General features: G+C 40.0%; 1 protein-coding gene across 2 annotated transcripts in view; it reads right to left on the reverse strand.

The window, feature by feature from the left end:
* Positions 1-440: 440 nt before the first annotated feature.
* The window catches only part of LOC146718446 (talin-2), a 100,340-nt gene continuing 78,274 nt past the window's right edge, over positions 441-22,506 (reverse strand). For both annotated transcript variants that reach the window (XM_085451637.1, XM_085451645.1), the window contains exons 37-58: positions 21,365-21,526; positions 20,971-21,111; positions 20,677-20,858; positions 19,367-19,499; positions 18,694-18,795; positions 17,951-18,121; positions 15,857-16,003; positions 13,992-14,093; positions 13,300-13,419; positions 12,627-12,773; positions 11,708-11,874; positions 10,818-11,001; positions 10,519-10,644; positions 9,237-9,353; positions 8,819-9,004; positions 8,416-8,523; positions 8,119-8,224; positions 7,371-7,495; positions 3,373-3,561; positions 3,094-3,276; positions 2,724-2,849; positions 441-2,165 (exon numbers count right to left, since the gene is read on the reverse strand). In XM_085451637.1, coding sequence (XP_085307763.1) covers positions 2,037-2,165; positions 2,724-2,849; positions 3,094-3,276; positions 3,373-3,561; positions 7,371-7,495; positions 8,119-8,224; positions 8,416-8,523; positions 8,819-9,004; positions 9,237-9,353; positions 10,519-10,644; positions 10,818-11,001; positions 11,708-11,874; positions 12,627-12,773; positions 13,300-13,419; positions 13,992-14,093; positions 15,857-16,003; positions 17,951-18,121; positions 18,694-18,795; positions 19,367-19,499; positions 20,677-20,858; positions 20,971-21,111; positions 21,365-21,526 — 3,153 coding nt within the window. In that variant the 3' untranslated portion in view covers positions 441-2,036. The remainder of the gene's footprint in view (positions 2,166-2,723; positions 2,850-3,093; positions 3,277-3,372; positions 3,562-7,370; positions 7,496-8,118; positions 8,225-8,415; positions 8,524-8,818; positions 9,005-9,236; positions 9,354-10,518; positions 10,645-10,817; positions 11,002-11,707; positions 11,875-12,626; positions 12,774-13,299; positions 13,420-13,991; positions 14,094-15,856; positions 16,004-17,950; positions 18,122-18,693; positions 18,796-19,366; positions 19,500-20,676; positions 20,859-20,970; positions 21,112-21,364; positions 21,527-22,506) is intronic.

Consider the following 22,506-nt stretch of genomic DNA (forward strand, 5'->3'; position numbering starts at 1 on the left):
GTGTATGGGCTACGGACTAAGGCACTAATAAAAACACTACAGACTTGACTGATAAAGCAGTGAACCCACCCCTCGCTTCTCACGCTCACACAAAAAAAAAACAAAAAAAAAAAAACACAATGGCAGAAAATGTCTCTGAATTCAGTTCCAATGCTTCAAAACAAACAAACTTAAAGGTGATGGTCTCACGTGGAGGTCTGAAACTATCTGCATCCGAAGCACAAAGCCATGCATTTTCACAGCAGGACCTATTCTCACAATCTACTGTAATATTGAAACAGAGTCCATATAGTAAGACATGTGAACAAAACACATTACAAACAAAAGGTTGTTCTATTGCAGCGAATAGCAAGTTCAGTAACGGAGCACCCAGAACAGGAGAAGGATTAGTGTTGCAGGCTCTTCACTTTCAGGCCATTCATGTTAAAGATTTATTCGTGTATTTATTCATTCATCTTTTAGATTCTGAATTTTGTTGTTTCCCGAATTTAGAAATGTGGAGATAAATAACATCAGTCCCTGGCAGTGATGAATTTTGCTGGAAAAAAATGAAAGAAAAAAAAAAATACTAACATATAAGGACCAAAGTAAATCTGTTGGGACTAATCATCAGGAAAAAGTGCATGCATAGAAGTGGCACTCTGCATGGCATTCGGCTAATTCAACTGATCCCTGGCATCTTTCCAGTTATTCCAAACATGCATTACGTAGTAGTCGGCCTGCAGGGTTACGCAAACTTTTCCATTCTGCACGAAAAGTATAGGCAGAGCTCTGGATTATTACTTTAAGTTTACATGGCAGAAGGGAAGCTAATACTGCCCCCTAAAGCACCATCCATCTTATTGCATCATGATCATATTCTGTTTATACTGTATATAGGTCCCATTACCTGAAATGACAAATAATTGGGGAAAAAAAAAAAAAAGACTTTTGAAGGTCTTTGAAGATATTTGATATCTTGCCAAGAAGCCACCCAGGACTCTGCTAGTGGTAGTAAATAAATGAGACCGTTTGCGACCCTGAAAGAGACCCCTCTCTGCTAAAAATACTCAGGAGTAATAAATATCCATTTTATGGTAACATGCCCTGCGTAGGAAAGCATTTACATGGTAACATAATGTAAAACATTCTATTTGAGTCTTAGAGGCTGCACATGAGGTCCTAAAGTCAAGGGTTGTGACAAACGTAGAATTTCCTGCAAGTTGCATTAAAGAAGTTTTGCACGTGGAGCAAACAAAGAGTATAAAAATGAGAAGAAAGGAAACAAAGACGCTTATATACTGTAACTCTCTACACGAAGAGAGGATTGCCAAAAAAACAAAAAAAACAAACCCCAAAACACTTTCATTGTTGAAATGGCCCAAGAAACATCCATATGCAAAATCTGGCCTTCCTTCATATTAGGTTTTATGGCCACTGAATTAAAGTCAAGTCATGCCACAGTGATTTACACGATTCAGACAGACATTAAGGTGCCAGATTGGGGTATACAGGCAAACATTCATACAATATCAGAGTACCAAGCAGAAATGTTTTTGCTTTCAGGGTGTCGTTGCAGTTAAATGGCTATGTGACGTGAACAGCAATACAATCAGTTCTTCACTTTAAAGTTTATGCACAAGAGCTGCAAATTGTTAAACATTACAAAAATGGCGCTTAAGAACAAACGTGAGAGCACATGTGCTGTTTGAACTAAGCATGTCACATTCTGGTTTAGATCACATCAGTTTGAAGTAGTTATACGTTAGGACATGAAGGAGTTCTTCAGGCGATCACCACAATCTTTTTGTTGTTTTCACAAAGTAGTCAGTATCACGCAGTAGTTTTTAATACGTGCTAGAAGATGACCTTACATGTTGTCAGTGGTGTTCAATGCAGACCTGGGTTTGTTAATCAGTCACAACTTATCTGGATTCACTGGAGGACGGCGTACCGGTCCAGGTGTGCCATTAGCAGGATACAAATATGCACACAAAAACAGATGTGCTCTTCACACTGGTGCAAGCGTACGTAGCAGCAAAGGTGAGGCTGAATAACTAGTTGCTGTCCTCTCGCAGTTCGCTGGGCAGGAACTTGTACTGCTGCTGCCTTATTTGGGCCAGTTTCTTTCTGGCTTCTTCCAGCTCTCTCTCCTTTCTCAGCATCTCTTCCTGGGCGGCAATGATCTACACAGACAGTGAGGAAACTTTTATGTCAGAGCATATATCATTTTAACCTTTTTTAATACACACACGACCCAAAACCTGCAAAATATGTAATTGTCGCAATGTAATCGCAATTTTTAGAACATTTACTACCTCAGTGTCTTTATGCCTTATGTTTCTGTGTGTTTATTGGTTGTATGGTCTAACTTAAGATGTGTGTGAATGCACTTGTGTACAAAAACAGGGGATTTGAATTCCATGTATTGACTGAAGAAGACAAAAATCTTTTCTGAGAACACTGACAACCATCAGGAGACGTGAAATAATTAACAAGTAGAGGGCATTTCAATAGCTTGTCAGCATTTTTCAGCAGCATCAAATCAATAATTGCCCAGCAGTGCTGAAGAATGAGAAACTGAAATTATTTGTAAAGCTGGTGACTAGAGATGTGTGAACCAGTGGATATGAAGGACAAATTTCACTAACAATAAAACTGCTAAACACACCAGAATGAACAGATTAATTTTTTTAATGCAACAGAAACTGGTTTCAAAATTAAATGCTGCTTAAAAGCATTACCTGCGCAATTCCACCCACAAACTTCGTCTTCACCACCACGTTGTCTTCATCGGATTTTTCAAATGCTGCCTTCTGAGCTGCCCGCACCAAATTGTCAGATGCTTTCTTCACTGCATTTCCAGCGATCTAAAGGGCAAATACATCATTTACAGAACAGAACAACAACATAAAAACAAAAATATACAAGTACTAGCAGCTCAAGATGAGAAAACTACGGTGTTTGACTAAAAGCAATCAGTTCCTTTTAACTGGTGCAAAGACGAGCATAAACATTTTCTAATTAAATGCACACCTGTAAAGTAAAAAGCTATTGAAGATGATCGCTAATCCTCTTCATATCAACGCTTTTAAATTAACCTGCTGTGTTTACCTGCAGTCTCCTCATGGCCTCAGAGTCTTGGTCAGCCTTCACCTTACAGGCCACCAGCAGCTGAGCAGTAGAGGCTGCCACCTGTTTGGCTGAAGAGATGAGTTTCTCCTCACTGGCGTGACCCTGCACCGAGGCATTAGCTGCCTCACACAGGTTGCTAGTTGCTGCTGCTACCATACGTGCCTGTTCATGAAAAAATAAGTTAATTTATTTAAAGTTAATTTCTGGCAGATGTGATTGTAACCTGTGTAAAACAACACTTTTCACTCCAGCACTTACAGCAGAGATCAGCCCCTGGGACCACTGTCCATCATCCACAGCATTTGCAGGGACAGAGCCCACTTTCCCCTGAGCCACCAGCTCTCTCTGGGCAGCTGAGGCTGATTTAACCAAAGCACTGGTGGCTGCAGCAATGGATTTAGCTGCCTCTAGGATCTGCTCCTCAAAGTTCAGGGTCTCGTCTGCTTGCTGAGGGAGAAGAGAACCATTCAAATGATTAAGTCTTTCGCCAGGGTGAAATTTAAAGAAATATCAAAGTTGATTAATCCTCTACTCAAACTGAAGTACTTATCACTGGAAACAGATGAACTTTGGATTTATTACTCTGTTGAATAACATTTTGTATGCACATTTTTAGACAGGACTTGATTGATCATCAGTGACCAAGGCTGGGACACTTGGTAAGAGAAACAAAATGATGATTCATCCAGATACAGAGCTTCTTCTCAAACTGCAAGAGCTGATAAGGAGCTACATACAACAACATCAAGCAAGACTCTATAGAAAGCATCCTATTATACTCATCTGCTTTTTTCTTTTCTTTTTCTTTTAAACACATACGCGCACACACTTTTCACACAAACACATTCACACTACATGTCTGTAGACAGAGCGGGACACTGTAGGAATATGTTTGATATATAGTTGGGACTGAATAACAACCTAATATATCAAACATATCAGACAGAGCCCTGCAGAGAAGGCCTCCGGTGGTGGGGGCAGGCAGGGAAGGAATAGGGAGGGCGGGGGGTTAACTGGGAGCTAGAAGACACAGACTGGGACAGGCTTAAGCTAGAACTACAATGAACTAACACAGGTGGCTGGATCGGTGGCAGGGTGGGTGGTGGAGGAGTGGGATGAACAGGAGGGAGGGCACAGTAAACATGATGGTGTTTGAATCGATCTGAATGAAGACAATATTATGTATAGTATCATGAATTTTAGTGAGTTTGTCAATATAACAAGTGTCAGCTACAGAGATCACATTAATACTTCCATGAACATGAATATGCAATTATATATATATATATATATATATATATATATATATATATATACATATATATACACATATATATATACACATATATACACATACATATACATATATATATATATGCACATATGCGCACAGTACTGTGTAAGACTCTTGAGCCATCCCTCATTTCTTCATAACTTGCACGAAAATAGAAAATGGGTGGAAACGGGTTATTGAATTATGTAATTTAGTTTGGACAGTTCTAATGAGGTTATGACCGCCTTTATTCTTCAGCACAGCCTGAACTCTCTTAGGTAAGCTTTTCTGTAATTTCTTTAAATTCTCTTCAAGAAAAGTTCTTCAGTCTCTTCTTTGGATGTTGGCTGCCTTTTGTTTTCTGTCCAGATGAGACAACACTGTTCCAAAAATGTTGAGGTCCGGGCTCTGGGGAGGCCAGTCCATGACGCAGTTTCCCATTGTGTGGTTTCTGTCCAAGTATGGTTTCACTGCATTGGCATCGTTTCGGGAATCATTGTCATGCTTTATTCCTGGTATTGCATGATGGATCACAATTCTGCATTCATAATTCCATGAGTTTTGACAAGGTGGCTTACTGTTGTGAATTTCTCTCCTGACCTCTGTACATACATAGTTTGGCATACCTCAGCCGTTCATCCTGGTTTCCCTTCGTTAAGAATGGCTTCTTGACAGCTACCCTTCCACTGAGACCATTTCTGCTGAGGCTTCAGTGATCAGTAGATCAATCAACTGAAGGTCCAGATGCATCTCTCAGGTTTTGTGTCAGGTATTTGCTGGATTGCTCTTCATTACTTAAGACATTACTTTCAGATACTCTCCATCTGCTGTAGACAATTTTTAGGACAATTCTTCTGTCCTCCTCTTGTCCAGTTTCCTCAATTTAAAACAGTGCCAGTGTTTTGGGAAACACGTTTTTGTAAAAATACTATTTTATACCTGTCAAAATTTGTCTTTGGCATTTTTGTAGATTCAACTAAAGAAATGGGGACAAATGGAAAATTGGAGGCCTCATCTCTTTAAAATTGGAAACATCCTGTCTGAGAGTGATGCAGAAAAACTTCTCTGAGCCTTGTTCTGCCAGAGGTTTCTTCCTGTTAAAAGGGAGTTTTTCCTTTCCACTGTTGCCAAGTGGTTGCTCAAATTGGGTTGTTTGATTGTTGGGATTTCTATAACGCACCTTGAGGCGACACCTGTTGTGATTTAGTGCTATGTAAATAAAATTGAATTGAACAAACTACAAGTTTGTGATAAGCGGCAAATAATAAAGTGCCTCAAGATACAACTAGAAATTGGTTCGTGTCTGTTATGTGTAGACACAATTCAGATTCATCATTTGACTTAGACTCATTTTTTATGCTTGCATAATTCATAGGTCAATGTTAAGCAGCTTAAAAAAGTCCTCTGAAAATTGTCAGGTTTCAAGACTGGCCAGAAAATAAACAAAGAAAAACTTTGAAAACCTGGAGAACTATAGCTCAAGATCAGTTAAGAAAAATATAAGCCAGGCTGCTTCTCTGAAGCAAAATTTAAAGAAATAAGGGATGGCTCAAGATTTTTGCACAGTTCTGAATACAACAGCTTTAAAGACAGGACAAGCGATAGAGCACCCTTTCAGTAATGCAACAAAACAAAATGTGCTATTTTGTTACCGTAAAATTGCTCCTTGTACAACTTCCAATAATAACACTGAAACTTGGATATAAACCACACAAAAAGATGTTTACAGGCATGCACAGAGCACTGTTTAGGATATACTTGAACGTATTCCTACAAAGCTCATTTATGTAATGTACAGAGCTGTAAACACTCTGCAGTCCAAAGATCAAAATAAGAAGTTTTATCTAAAAGTCAACAAATCACTTGGCAGTTACAAGGATGAGCTGTAATCTGAAAAGGTGAAATATTTAGCGCTCCGATCAAAGTGCACTCTACTCTAAATCACTAGTTTTTACATTAAATAAACTAACACATGTCCACATTACAGCACTGGTTGGCTTGTTGTTAGGTGCTTGCTGGGCAACATCATAATATCAGGTGTTTTACAGTGAGACTATCAACCACATCCAATAACATTTCAGATGCCTCCTGTGACTCTTTGCAGAGGACCTGACCTTTTATTGGTCACCATTAAATTTTTGCTATATAAAAAGCATTTAAGCAAGCTGTAACAGTAAAATCACACACACAGTCAATAATAATGCTATGATAAACAAAGCGATTACAATAGGTCCTTCACACACTAGTGCTCGGGCCATAATAACACTCTAGAGGTTATCATTTTTAGGCAATGTGTGTATATTTTTACTTTTAACAGTTACATTGTTATGTTGGTACTTTTTAATAAAACAATTTTAATTTGGTTACCTGATAAAATTAGCACCAAAGTACTCCAGCTCACTAATCTATAATCTATATTATAGAAAAGTTAGATTATCATTTTCTTTTTAGATTTAACATTCACTAAAATTGTAAAGATTTAACTAATGTGGGCAGCAGGGGATCCTGAGGGGTTTGGTTACAGGTCTTTTGTAATGTTTTTGCGGTTTATTCCCCTTTTTGCGTCTTGGAAACAACTCTCTCTTTATCTTCAAAATAATATTTAATGATTTTAAAGTATTTTAGCTGCTCATCACATCATCTTTAAAATTCCATATAAACATCACCTATAGCCATTAGTAAATGGATTGTTTAGGAATGATTTTCCATTCATTCTTTAAATTTTCAAGTCAGGACATTTTCTTGTAACAGAGTATTTCTATCCGCACATCATCTATCATGATGAAAGACTTTTATGAGCTTCATGATGAATATTTCTTCTTTATTTCCAGAGACTGCTGACAGAAACAATATCTTAGAAAGCTTTAAACTGTAAATAAAATGGAAAAAGGCCTTTTGACAGGTTGTCTTTCTCTTTAACATTATGTTGACACGATTATCTCCTTCACCTCTCTCCTCATTTATTCACCATACAGTCACCCACCTTTGGCTTGGCTCTGGGTTTGAGTTGCTCGAGCTTCTTAGCTGCTGCTTCGATGGACGCCGCTGCTCCGAGCAGCTCCGTCTCTGCGATCACTGTTGGATCCTCGGGATCCACCCACTCTGAACCTGAGGCAGGCAAGCACACCCATATTCATGAATAAGATTTGAATTTGCAAACAGGATTTTATTAATGCTTCACAAAGCAGTGTTTTGACCGAACATGCTTCACGCTGTGATCCAAAGAAAACAAGTACACCGTGACCACACACAGGAAAGTGTGCCATGTATCTTCACATCCCATGCATAGTTGACAACAAACCATCATTCACTGCGATGGAGACAGAGTAATGGAACATAAAAGAAAGCATGATGGATAGAGCAGATGGATGTAACTGAGAAGCCTGAGAGCAGCTGGATTTGATGAGATTAAATAAAATCGATGTTAGCGCTGAGGAGAGAAATTATTTAAGAGCTCACAACTGGCACAGAACAGAAAACGGCCCTAACTTACCTCCATCTGTAGCAAGAGAAGGAGGACAGGAATATTACCAAATGTTTGAGTAAATAAATATTTTTTTCTGTTACATGAGCTTTTTAAAAATACATTCTACTATTAATAGCAATATAATATTTGTTGGGATCTTTATTAGAAAGTAAATAAAAGCTTTACTCATATGTATTTGGGTTTATTGCATGACATCTCAAAAGGACTCCTTGTGTAACATGTGGTGATGCACTGTGTGCATTACCTTTCATGGCCTCAGCAGTCTGGATGAGCTCTGTTACTGCTCCGGCTACTCGCTTGGAACAAGCTGCCAGATGCTGCTTCTGCTCTGCAGTAGGCTTCTGCAGGACCTACAAACACATGGGTGCAACAGTGTAAACTTAAAAGAAACTTTTCCTTATTATTTTTTATATATAGATACATAAATAGCGTTGCAATGGTGGATGCTTATATTAAAGATGCTTAAAGTATCAAATAATGAGATTAGCGTTTGTACAAGTCTTTTATTTTTACAGACTTGCTGGTGCAGTATTCAACCTACCAGCAGTACATGTTCCAGTAGGTCAATGTAAGCAGTTGTACACTCTGCTCCGAACATCAGTGCTCTGTTCTTCACCTCCTCACTGACCTCGGGATGGTAGGCTGCTTGCTGAAAGACACAAACACACACTTATAAATTTGTGTGGGGATGACATTTGTGGGTCAGAATTCTAATTTCAGTTTTTGGTTTGCATTTGTAGTGGCAAAAACGATTGATGCTGATGATGCTGGGCTCAGCCTTAAAGATGGAATACCCTGCTTAGCCTTTGCTACCACAACCAAATTCAGATAAGTGGGAAATAATGGGTAGATGGACACATTTTCTTTTTTTTTTTGCAACATTTTGGAAGTACCACAATAAATCAAATTTAGACATGCATGACTTGTTTGTGGCAATAGAGCACCTTGCAGGTAGTGAGCATGTCTGACATGGCTTTGCGGCTGACGTTGGCAGTATGGATGATGTCCTCCTGTCGGCCAGAGTTCCCTGCAGCCACCGCTTTAGCAGTTGCCATGGTGATTCCTTTAGTCATGCGAATGAACTCCTCAGGTGTGGTTGTCTTGTTGGGAGCATCCCTGGATTGAAACACCTGTGGACATTTCAGATCACAAACTTAATTCAGGGAATATTAAAATCAATAACTCCTAACTGTGGAAAAAAAAAACTAAAGATGTTTACTTTGTCACTCATGCGACATTTTCAATAATTACAAAAATATTACTCATCACACTTCCAAACTGATCAGTCCCCTTTCTGAAATGTGTGATGCCACCATACTGCTAACTAACGTTCACAAGCTTAGCCTCTCGACTCGTCCTTACCGACATTTCCTGTTTAATGCACTCGATTGTAGCCTCAAGCGCTCTGGTACCGCGAGTAGCTTCGTCTTCCACAGCTTTGACCGTCTTCAGCAGGGATGTCACATTTGTCACCATCACCTGGAGAAAACAGAGAACATCGTGTTCAGCCACATCCAAGCTCTGAATTAGAAATAGAGGAAGGACAACAGAACAAACCGCAAATGACTGACATTATGGAATATTTAAGACAACAGTCTTATTACTATGATAATATTACCAACGAGGAGGTTCAGTATTTGGTTGTGTTTTTGTAATAAATGTATATGTAGTTGTAATTTATTTTAAAAAAAACCAAAACGTCTAGGACTGTTTATTTTATAAGTAATTGAGCATATAAACACATCCCCAATCAAGATATTTCACTACACTGGTGGACACAGCCCTGACGATCATCATATATGGGTGACACACTTTTTTAAATATATATATTTCCTTGGCTCATCGTGTCTTCATTTATAGTTTGAACTAATTTAATTCAGATGACATTTCTATAGCTCCGTAATTTCACACTTATGTTGGAACAATGAGAGGACATAAAAACAGAACACATCCAGTTAAAATCAGCTGTAATGCACCATACTGAAAGATAGGGGGCACACAAGCCCCATAAAGGAAAGACTGATTTGTCAGAGTTAACCCCCCACCACCCCACCTCCGGTCCTAAAATTGTATGTGAGGCATGTTGTGATCTTCAGAGAGACTTCATGACACTCTGTGGTGTTGCTGACTGAGAACTGACTTTTTTTTTCCCAGGCTTTACAGGTTGAGGTGATAATGAGCAGTTGACAGTGTCATCGGTGAGTTATGAGCCGTGACTCTGAAAATTTACAGCGCATGTGTGCCGGAGCAAAGCACTAAGCATAATCATCTTGGTTAGAAGTATTAGACGCTTCCTGCTATCCCGAACAGCCTGACAATTTCCATTACCAAGTCTCCAGTTTAACTATTGTGGGTGATTTTACTGATTAATGACTCGGCCTGAGTAAGGGGAGGATGTCTGCGCATACAGGATGTAGGACGGTGGAATTATTGTCATCAATTTAAACTGATGTCAGTTTCAGTTTTCCATTAGTATAATCAGAAAATATGAACATAAGAGAAACCAACAAAAATCAAATAGATCTCTGATTGTTTTTGTTGAGTAAAATAAAGAAAATTCCAATATCCAGATTTCGATATTCGAGCCCACTGGAGGATGTTAAATTAGATGACAGTTTCAGCACTTGCAGACTGATCTCCTCACCTTCGCAGCGCTCTTTAGTTGGTACATAGATGGATCATCGGCTGCCTTGCCAGCGGCACACTTGGTGGCACTAATGAGCTCACCCAATGCCTTGGCCACATCTTTGACAGCATTTATCAGCACCACCTAGAGAAAGGACAGAAAGACACTGACTAATCACTGCGCAGTCCAGGAAAGCAGAAACACTGAAAGGTTATTGCCAGTCGCAGTTCATAATTCCATAATTCCTCCTATTAAACAGGCACACTGGACAAAGGACAAACAGAAATGAGAGGATTACAAACACAATAATGGTCAACCTGTGTCTCAGGGTCATCAGAGCCAATGCTGGCAGCACCCAATTTGACCACATCTGTGAGCTGGGTAATGGTCTTGGCAGAAGACTGAGCAGCCTGTGCCAACTTCTCCTGACCGGAAGCTGCGCCGGACACCAGCATCTTTGTGTCCTCAACCAGAGCTTTAGCAGTCTTCAAAATGTTTTCCCTGAAACAGAAAAGGAAAGATTAAACAAGGGGGAAAAAGACATAAAAAATCAACTGTGTGAGAACTGCTGTGAAAAGGACACACATATTGCTGCACATCTCTTTTAATATTAAAGGCATTTCTTCATGAAAGCTTGTGCAAACATTAGGAGGATTGCTAAGGTTATATAACAAGTCATGTCAGTTATTCTTTTCCTAAAATTGACAAAAGAGATTATAGCAGCTGCAGAGTTTCTTCTATTATTCTGAGGTAGCTGTGTGAGCTATGCTCGGAGATTAAGTGATTCTGTTTTCTTTCATCGTGTCCCGAGACTGCTTATCTACACTTCAAAGATTCTTCAGTGAGATACAGTGAAACGTCACAAACAACCATCTGTAAGGAACTACAATGATAATTAAGTAATGGAACACGTCTATTCTCTACTTGTTTTGCTGTATTTTTCTTCACGTACTAGTATTTAACGGTGGAAGTGCTGCCTTAGAGCGGACAAGTGTGAGAGCAGGACAATAAGAGAAGTGTCACTCTGTGCATTTTTCAAAGCCTTAGGATAATTTATTGTTTCTATCAGCAGAGATTTCCTCCCCGTTCAGCAGGTAATATGTCACTCTGTCAGTCTGGGATGAAAGATAACAACAGGGTGGATTTTAGACTCCTGTTGGGTCTTGTAGAAATGTCTTGCACCACTGGGTGCGTTTCAAGCACTAACCTGTGGTCGGCAAAGGACTCTTCGTTCTCTGCGTTGAGTGTGCCGGCGGACGCAAACATTATTGTGGTATCCAGATCAGCAATGATCCCAGACACAGCAGTGGCTGCTGTAATGCAAGCCTGAGTGCCCTTATTGCCTGCCTGGAGGGCTGAAAGCACCAAAGACACCTGGGGACGTGAGCAGACCATTAACCACACAGGTGAGGATGCTCAGATGAAGGCTTTTTTCGCCCATCTAGGATAGGTTGGTAAATTTTATGATGCACATTAATAAGGACAAACAACTTTGGCAGTTTGCAGCAAAGTAGTGTTACTTTTGGCTCAGTTTGAGTAAAGTATATTTTTACTGGTCAAAACAGAGAAGAGCAAGAGGGGAAAAAATGTCAGTACGTTGCAATGTGCTAAGTCACTGAAATAAGTATGTGTGATGTTTTTGAAGTATTTCCTTCTTATGTGTAAGTGGTATTAAAAACACTGGCACGCTTGAATTATTAGAAATAACAGCTGTGAAAAGCTCAGACAAGAGAAAACTTGATAAGAAAAGTATGATGTGTATAATACATATACATTATACATGCTTTGGAATCCTATAATTAAACCACACACAGATAAAACCCACCAGAGCCGAATCACTTCATGTGAACTACATCGCTAAAAACAATTTTACTCTAACATTCAATGAAAGAACAACACAGAGAGTTCAGAGCGGAACATACTCGGCCAAGCAGAAATATCTGCAGCCTAAAGATGAAGCAAACAAACAATCGACAACAATTAGCCCGATGGGTTTGGGTTAATGGATGGGGGAACTAAGATCAGTAGTGGGCAGAACTATTGTAACAAAACCGGAACAAAATTTAAAAAAGCACAGTGTGTTTTTAATTAAATAAGGCGGTCCCATTTTATTGACAGAACAATACCTTCTCTGTGACTGCACGGGCACAATCAATGAGCTCCCGCTTAGTAAAACTGTCAGACGGGGTGATCTGCAGAGCTCCGGCCTTTTGTACCAGAAAGATGCAGCCGTGACCAAGGTCCTGCACTCGGGTTTTGATCTGGAAACCAATCTACAAACACAAACCAAAGCAAGAACATAAAGGAGTTTTTTTTAAAATTATTATTAAAATAATAGTTTAAAAAAAAGTATGTATGTATGAAAAAATGCCACATTTATGTTCCTGGACTAGAGAAGCTTTGCATGATTATACAGGTCATGGTTCAGCCCCTCAGTTCATGTATTGTTTGAAACAAGCTTTTTTTGCTCCATTCCCCTGCCCTTCAAGCCAACTTTCATCTGACTGGCTGCCCTTTGTAAATAAGAATTGAGCAGGTGGATGGAGCTTCTGTGTTCACAATGCACACAGCCAAGAAAAAAAAAAAACATAACAGAGTGTTTAGAGAAGCCTGAAACTAGAGTTTTGATGAAAATTCACCTACAGTAAATATATTTATATATGAATAACAGAAAATAAGGAAGAGCACATTAGGTTCTCTTTAAATCCACAGCAGCCTAAAGGTCACAAAAAGAAAATTCCCATATTGAAGGAGCAGAGCTCTTTTGTAAGTAAAAACTGTTTTCAGAGTCCTCCTCACCTCCTCTGGTTCAGCTGTGTGAGCAGCCAGTCGTCCCTGAACAGCGAGCTGGCTGTAGTCCACAGTCACCTGTGATGCCAGGGCTCCCAGCTCATCTGGACAAGTCACTGATTTGGTCATCTGATAAATGGAGGGAAAAAGAAATTCGGCACTAAAAAAAACCCAGATTAACTTTTCTTCAACAAACTATCAAAAATCATTAACTCATAGTAAAATCAAGGCTATGATCACAAGGTTACCAAAGTGATCAAATGAGAGGACGAAAGTAGAGATGTGACAAATGGAGAACATTAAAATAAACGAGGGACTGCAGGTGGATAAATAATTTTAATCAGATCTTTGGATTCTCCCAGGTAGATAAAATCATTAAGTCTGTCTCACTTACTAACTACGCTATGAAATGCTGTGAAGTCAAAATCAATTTTTCTTTTATAAATGAGCTTGATTCGCTTCGATTTAACCGACTAGTCATCTCACAAAGATGGAGAATTAGGACCACACGACAGGACAATTTCTACTAACCGCAGATGGCTGATAAACTACAACATCAAACCGTGGATTATCAGAAAAAAGCTTGATTTCAGAATTGACATGTAAATCAAAGTATTTCGTTTATAATCAACAATAACCCAGTCGTAGGTCACAGGTGTACTTCAGGAACAAAAATCTTAAGAGTTATTTTGAGAGCTTACCATTTCCTGAGCAGTGACAGCAATGGCTTTAGAGTATTTCACCATACTGGTCTGGTAATCCACAAATGAGCCCTCAGGTTCGGGTGGTGTACCTTCATCCAGCTAAGGAAAAACACACACATCAACACACAGTTAAATTGCCACTGCATTTTTTCATTTTAGGCACGATCGGTTTGTCCTTCGCGAAAGGAACAAACATCTTCAAACGTGAAGGAAATCAATTTTTCAGCTCTTTAACTTGTAATGGCACGTTACATCTAATCTACCCTTCAATTATACCAATTTTGTCAGGTGTGCAGGCATCAGCAAACCGACATTAATGCAGCTTTCTATTCAGGGAAACCCTCTGTATGAATGATAAACACTCATTATGAATTATGCACTCTGTAATTACAGCTTTAAAACCGCATCAACCCCAAAAACATTTGATCATCAGCTTGCAGTTCAAACATTATACGTTTCTAGCATTTCTGCCAAATTAGACTACTTGTAATATCACGGAAAAGGCAGCGAAGACAAAAGAGATTCCAGAAAAACATGCTGGTACTGCAAGATAGCATAATACTGCAAGTGCATGATGTTTGCACCTCCTGCTGATAGAAATAATACGTTAAAATCTGCAGCCTCGACTAGGTGACTCAAAGTTAATCAGAAAAGCTGTTTAAATCGCCGCTGCTAAAAACCACAATGGAGGGTGACCATTACGCCAATGGGATTATTGGGGAGGATTATCCCCATTTAATCAACTGCACTGACTGACACGCAGACAAAACACGCACCTGCATGCTCAACATGTACTAAAAATGAACCATTTTCATAAATTATTCATGACATGCCACACAAAGTTGATGCAAAGATGCTGTTCCCTCTGGTGAAGCCACACTCCTGAGACGCTTCTTCACCTTTGCAATGCTCCTCACTCAGCACGGTAAGGAGAAATATAATTAGCTGATGCTAGCTGCTGCCTGTACTCGAGATAAAAGGCTTTTTCTTGGTTTTCAAGCCAATAGTTTCACTGTTAATTGGAAAGATAGGTCAAATTATCTGACTCCGAGTAAGAATGGCTGCGTTCACAGTCAATGTTCCTTTGCTTCAGTTGCTCGTGATTTGTATTAATATGTTAATCAGTGACTTTTAAATGACGCCTGGGAAACATTATGGTTGTAATCAAGATGTTACACAGAGCAACGGGAAGTCATGGGTCAAATGAACACAAGAAAAGAATAAAACTTTAATTAGATGCTGATTGCTCTGTAACATTTGCTTCCATAAGACAACTTCTGTTATGGCTATTAACTTTTAATCCATTTACCACACACTCAGTTTCTTTATAGCATTCTGGCTTCCGTAGGTGGGAAATCTTTCAAAACAGGATGTTTCCCACTACGCAGGTTTAAAAATTCATACTAAAATGGACTCTAACTGTGGAATAAAATATCAAGTTGCTGCATTTTTAGTTTTTAGTCTATGTTTAATTTTCCATGCCTGTTTTGGATGTTGGGAACAGGGTGGACAGCAGGTGGTTTTGCTCATTGTAAGATAATGTTGGATGATGTATTATCTGACTAGCAGCCATGCTGTCTTGCAACACAAATGAAGACAGAATAGAGCTGTCAATCACCACATAGTTGGTGATGAGCTGAAATAGATGATGGTGAAAAGCAGACAATCGCTGATGCGGACAAAGAGCTTAAAGGTGGAGGTTTGTTTGTTTTTTTAGAGCTGCAGTAATGTCTGTTATTTATGAACCAGAGAGTGCAATTAATTTAACCAAATAAAACTCTAAACATATCTTTAAATTGGTGTAGATGTTATTCTGTGGCTTCTGATCCAAATGACGACACACTGTAACCGGCTGCACTCACCTTGGCCATGGCATCTGCGATCGACTCCACCATTCCTCCCACCATTCCCACCTCACTGGCAGCTTCATTAAGTGTCACCATGATGTCATCAACCGCCTCCTTCATGAGCTGAGCTGCCTCTGCTATAGCATCATGGGTATGGGATGCCTGTGAAATGTGACATAGCACAAGCACATGTGAAATACACGCACCCCCATTTTCAGAGGTTTAAAAATGACCTTGTCAAACTAACCCATATATCAGGATATCAGGATTTATTTGCCTTTAGTAACATTTAGGTTTTTGCAATATGTATTTGGAACATTATCCATTTGCACTGAAATCGAGTCACTTCTGCAGCGTTTGGCTGAATCTGAGCAGAGAGTATAGCTCTGTACACTATAAACACTAGCAGCCATGACATACTAGTACCCATGCATGTCCATGTCATAACATCGCCTCTAGCGTGTTTGACAGATAATGTGGTATGCTTTGGATCATGAGATTTGTTGGATGTGGACTAGCATGAGGCGAGCGCCATTTGCCCATCATATTATGGCCAAATACTGCGTTTTTACCTGAGGTTATTCCTACAACTTATAGCTCTATGAATCTGAGCTTTTGTCACCCCACTTTTCCATCTGAGGAGCAGAGTAGGCTGTATTCTCTATGTCTGGTGCAGTGTTTCCTACCTATATTGACGATACTCAGTGTGATGAATTGTTGGTCTGCTTAGTTAATCCATCCAGAGGTAGATCTCCGTCTAAACAGAGGCTCTCCTACCGGATTATGGAGTCCATCTCCCTGGCATATGGTACAAAGGGACTCTCTTTTTTCCTCAAAGTGTGAAAGCACATTGCACCAGAGGAATGGCATCCTCATGGGGTCTTTTTACAGGTATTCCTGTGAATGATGTTTGTGCTGCAGTTACTTGATCATCACTGCACACTTTTGTTTGGTTCTATCATTTGGACCTGGCAGTCCCGTCGGTGGTTCATTGTGTCCTCTCGGCTGGATCTACCCTGCAGTCGGATGATGGTGGTCTGACTCTGGTTCAGCAGCTGCTTTGTGAGATGTATATATATTTGATACTATGTGTGTACAGAGTGAATTGCCTGAAAGGGTACAAACTGTTCTGTCCTCAACTTCTGTTCCCTGAAGGAGAGGAATTAGATACACCGCCATTGTGCAGCTGGGCTCGGTGAAGAGCGGCTATCAAAACTGAGGGATGACTGTGATGATAAGGGTGTATTATATGCAGGCAGGGCCTCACATATGTCACATATCGTTTGCATTAATGGCGTGAACAGAAGTGTCTTCAACCAGGAAGTGTTATATCTCATCCTATATGTGTTATATCTTCTTCAACCCCTTCAGGGAACAGATGTTACTGACATAACAGTTTGTTTCTTTCCTCCATTTGGTTTCATCTGTCCAAAGATTTTTCTTTTTTATTTAGTGATATACAAAATCTTGTCTCTGAGTGTAACCAGTGGTTTGCACTTTATTGTAAACCCTCTTTATTTCCATTCATTACAGTTTTTGAAGACAATTATGTGCTTACCAAGTGTTCAAGAATTGGTTAGATGCCGTGAAACTGTTTTACTTAACCATGGAAATAATTCTGTAATCAGACCTTTTTGTGCTGCCGAGCTGGTCAGTGTGCATTCATTATTTTAAAGAATTTAGCAGATTATTATTTCTTCTGGGATTATTTACTTATTTTGTTTTTTCCACCAAATATCTGTAATTCCAAAATGGTTAATGCAGAAATTTTGTAAAACCCTTTTAATTAAAGCTGAAAGTCTCCACTTTAATCGTATTTTGATCAACTGATTAAAACTGTGGTGGCACACAGGCCCGTCTCTCCCTCGTCACGCATGTGTGATACTCTTTTGCTCCCGTTGTTTGGGAGGAGTTAAAAAGGCCTAAATGGTGACACCCTTTGCTCCACCCTTTCGACACATCACTGTGTATCATAAGTGTGCAATAAATACAGTTAATTATACTTGTTGATGCACTGGAAAACTTAATGATGGAGATCATTTTCCAATATGTGTAAAGGAAGCGAAGGAGCACTTTAAACAAGGTGCATAAAGCATAAAATGGTCATGCCTTTGGGTTTCCTCCACCCTCTTTGGCAGCATAGAGCATTTGCAGAGCCGACTCAGCCAGCGTCTTTGTTTGGTCCAGGAAAGTCATCTGCTGCTGGTGGTCCTTCAGCTTGGACGCCACACCCACGGAGGCCTTGATCAGTGGCTCAAAGTAGCCAGCCAACTGAGTCACCTGAGGTAAAAGAAAAGTTTTTAATGAGTCCAGAGAAACAGCACGAGTCAGCGATATGTAGGCTGAAGTGCTAAGTGTCACATTCACACGTGAAGAAGCACGGTTTCAGAAAATGAGCAGCTTCTCAAATTATTTCAAAATGGTACGGTCATATAAGTGTTAAACCTTTTATACATTTCACTTACTGGGCACAATTTCAGGCCATTAAGCAGACTATTTGGTGTGCAGACAGAATAAAAAAGGAATATGTTGCAGTAATAATCTTCTTTACAACACGTGAAGAAATGCTGATAAGTTTGCAAAGATGGACAGTGACACAGAGCATTCTAGTGGGAGGTGAAAGTTTACTCATATAAAAGTCAAACTAACCCTGCTGCTTGAACAATGCATCAACTTTTTGTTTCAAAAATCACTATTATTTAATGATAGATAATGCTGAGATAATTATAACAGCCCACAGCTAACCTAAACATATAGGCAACACTCCTGCCACTGAATCCTGCTGCTGACAAAGACAACTTTGTTGCTCCACAGTTGCAGTATAATAATAATTAAGGCACTGCCCTATATACCTTGTGTCCTAGTTGGGAAGCTTCGCCCCTGGCAGCAGTGGAAACGGGGTCAATTAAGTGGCCAATTTCCTGCACGGTGGACGTCAGTTGCTCTTGTAGTGCCTGAAGAGAGGAAATAAAAAGAAATTGGTTTTTGTGTTGCTTTTTATGGGAGACAGAGGTGCATTCAAAGAAGGCAGCTGGGACCTGCTAAAAAGCAGGAAACATAACAGAAGGATAACTGCCCTGAGCTACTCTGACTTTTAATATGCGAGCTTAAACTTTTTATTATTTAGCAGGTGCCAAAACTTCCCCATTAAAGCCAGTGTCAGGGTGTTAAACATAAGACTCACATTCTGCCCATACTGTGCTGAAGGACTACTGCAAGAAGAACTACTGCCATTCAAATGTTTTGTTACACTCAAAGACACAAAAGGAAAAGAAAGAAATAATCCCTAGTCTCTCTTGAATGGACTGAGAGAAGGACAAGGACAGAAAACCTCATTAATACCACTAAAAATAGACTCAAAACCGACAGATTTAGCATACAAAAAAGTGGGAAAAGTGGAAGTGGGAAAAAAGAAAAGGCAAAAGGAGCAGATTAATATCTACGCAAGTAACAAAAAAACAAATGAAAACACAGACAAAGTTTGTGTCTGCAAAGATTCGGAGCCATCTTCCGATGGCCGCTTACCTCCAGTGAGATGTCGTCTCTGCTGGGTAAGTTCTGGCTGACAGCGGCCAGAGAGGCCTGCTCAATGTCCCGGATACATTTGTTGATGTTATCAATTGACGAATCGCACTCCCGCTGGCCTGGGGCCTTGTCCCTGCAAACAGGAGAGGAGAAAAAGGGAACCAGAAAGACAAAAATGAGTAATGAAGAAAGGAAAAGACCAGAAGAAGAAATGTTAACATTGGAATTATTAAAACACAGACACATTGCAGGATTTCTATCCCCCCCCCCCTTTCTCTACTGGCTTCCTCGTCTCATTGATGCTCAGGTCACATCTGCCAAACTGTGGCCTGTAGGGTCTCGTCTCTGCATAGGGAGATCAAGCCAGGCAGCAAAATTAGCTTTGAAGCCTTTGATTTGTCTGTGGCTCCGGCCTCATGGGCAGATTAAGTTCGTTAAACATCCATTTCCATGCACGGTGGCACACCAAAAGTAAGACTAAAATAAAACCTCGTCTCTGTGCTTAATGAGGCTGACAAAGTTATGAGCCCGGCTGCTGCAGGATGCTATGTGTATTCTTTGGCCTGAAATATATCACTGAATTCTATTACACTCCCAGTACTGAATTTGCAGTCTAAAAAGGAAGACGGGCGATAGGGGCATCAGAACTGAAAGCGACGCTAAGCCGGCTACGCATGAATGCTAATGTGCAGATGTTCTGAGACGAATGAGAACCTTAACATTCAGTGTGTTTGGTCTCAGGGAATTAGCCTCTCATGGGCATCAGTTTTGTTCTGATCAAGGTCAGGTACAAAACTGTGTGAAAGAGGAGATTAAAAATGTGAGCTGCACAAAACACAAGTGTACGTAACCCCAGGTTACAGCTTTTGGCTGCCCCCTCTCAAGGTGCTTTATACAGCAATACAAGCAGATAAAAAGGGAGCACAAACTGTGTTACGCACAATTCATCACTGCACGGAAATAGACTACAGTGGTGTTGAAGTGCGATAAATTATTAAACTGGTGATTTGGAGTCTTCCTGGGTTGAAAGGGTTTCACAATCCCTGCCAAATCATGATATTATTTTGTTTTTGTTTAAATTCTGCTGCCCTAGCTGTTTGCCCATTTTCAAACCTAAATCTGAACAGATGATGGCACCAACTTCATATTTATCTAACAGACATGAGCAGTATTGATCTCCTCACCTAACCATCAGCAACAAAGTGAATGTACCTATCACCCAAAATGTCAAAGTGTTCCTTAAACCTTTGCATAAACACTCCTGCTGTAGTTTGTCTTTTGCAAGTCTCACTGAATCATTGTTAACTAACCGGATGGCTGTGATGAGACTCTTGATGGAGTCGGAGACAGTACGAGAATGACCGGCCAGGACGGACCACGTGGGCGGGTCTTTTGGGTTGATAACCAATGAGCGTGCGGTTTTGAGCAGATGGGTGGAGCTATCGAGCATAGACCGTGCCGACTGGAGGATGGGCTCCTGTGCTGCAGAGCCCTAAAGAAAAAACAAACTCAATCTAAATTTTGCATAATTTTCCAAATTTTTCTTCAACCGGTAAACTGTAAAAACGCGCAACAGTCCTGCACTAATGTTAACAGAGCCACACCTCAGTGCTGATTTTAGCGGGCACGCTGGCAAACTCTGGGTTGGAAGCAAATGTTGTCAAGTTTTCAACAGCTTCAATTAGTGGAGCCGTGGCGACTCGACACCTGTTCCTGTTTTCCTCTGAGAAATCACCATCTAAAGCCTGGAAAGTGAGAGAATGGAATTTTAAAAAGGGTGTATGAAACAAATAGCATTAAAACTGACTGTATTAAAGTTATCAAAAGCAAGCGCTGAGAATAAATATTTTAAAAAAGACAGACATATGACATAAAAACAGGGATTCCTCCAGGTTATCACACAAGGAAAAGACAGAAATGTTATGTCTAAGCTAAGTTTATAGCTGTACAATGACAATCAGGTCACAGAGTCAAACTTTTGACAAGATAGAAACATACCTTAATTGTTTTGACCAAGTTGGCAGTGCTGTTGGCAACCTCCTTGGCAGACTGCACAAAGTGCCTCTTGGCAACAGGATTGGTTGTCTTAGAAGAAGCGAGACGACAGGCATTGCACAATGCCGAGGTGTGCTTAGCAACGATGGTGGCTGCTGAGAGAACCTGTAAAACAGTAAAATGGTCAATTGTCAGTGATACTGCAGGCATGGGCAATCTTACAACATAAATTCAGGACAGTATCTGTAGCGATAGATCAGATCAAAGCTGACTACTGGAAATACTAGATTTGATATAAGAGGCCCAAATGTACAGCAAATGTAGAGTCTTATTATTTTTGTTTTGAACGTTTTCTGGAACTTTTGGCTTCATCAGACAGTCGCCGCAGAGATAAGAAGAAATGAGATGAAAGAAAGTAGGAGAATGCAGTTAAGGTCTGGTTAGCAGGGAATTGACTCAGGAACTCCCTGCAGACGCCCATGTGGTATGTATGCAGTTTTGTGCCATTTCCATTTATTTGAACTAAAAATCATTTACTAATAAAAGATTTTCATTAAAATCTCTGGTATAGACCGATGAGCTGAAATGTGACTTATGTGAGAGTGCTTAAGAAGTTGCATAATTAGACAAAAAGATGTTAATCTTCAACGCAGACAGTTGTTGATGGAAATAAAGGCAATAATAGAGCAAATATTAATATTAGACTTCCAGATCTGCAGGGAAAGCATCTGGCTACCAAACAGTTGGATGCTTCTGCACAGAATATTAAGCAATTCTGAGCAAACGGATAACCGTCTGCTTCAATAATTCTGTTTTCTAGAAATGCTATTCTGAACACATATCAGTCCAACACACTGGTCTGATAATGAATCATACTATAACATCTCTGCAGAACAGCGTAACCACAGTGCTATGTTGGCACTGTATATTACACTTTTATATACCGTAATTGTCGGGCTATAAGCCGCTACTTTTTGCACAAGCTTTGAACCCTGCGGCTTTTAGTCAGGTGCGGCTTTTCTATGGATTGTCCATGATTTTTGTCATATCGTAAGACGATTTGTTTTGTTTGTTCCGCTGTTGTACGGCACTACGTTGCCTGGCGGAAGGATCGGGGTTCAAGAGTGGTATGTTAGTCACATGTC

This window comes from Copadichromis virginalis, linkage group LG1, assembly GCF_057382275.1.
Source record: "Copadichromis virginalis isolate Kocher_CV1m ecotype Utaka linkage group LG1, C_Virginalis_male_GT1.1, whole genome shotgun sequence".
NCBI classification, from domain to species: Eukaryota; Metazoa; Chordata; class Actinopteri; order Cichliformes; family Cichlidae; genus Copadichromis; species Copadichromis virginalis.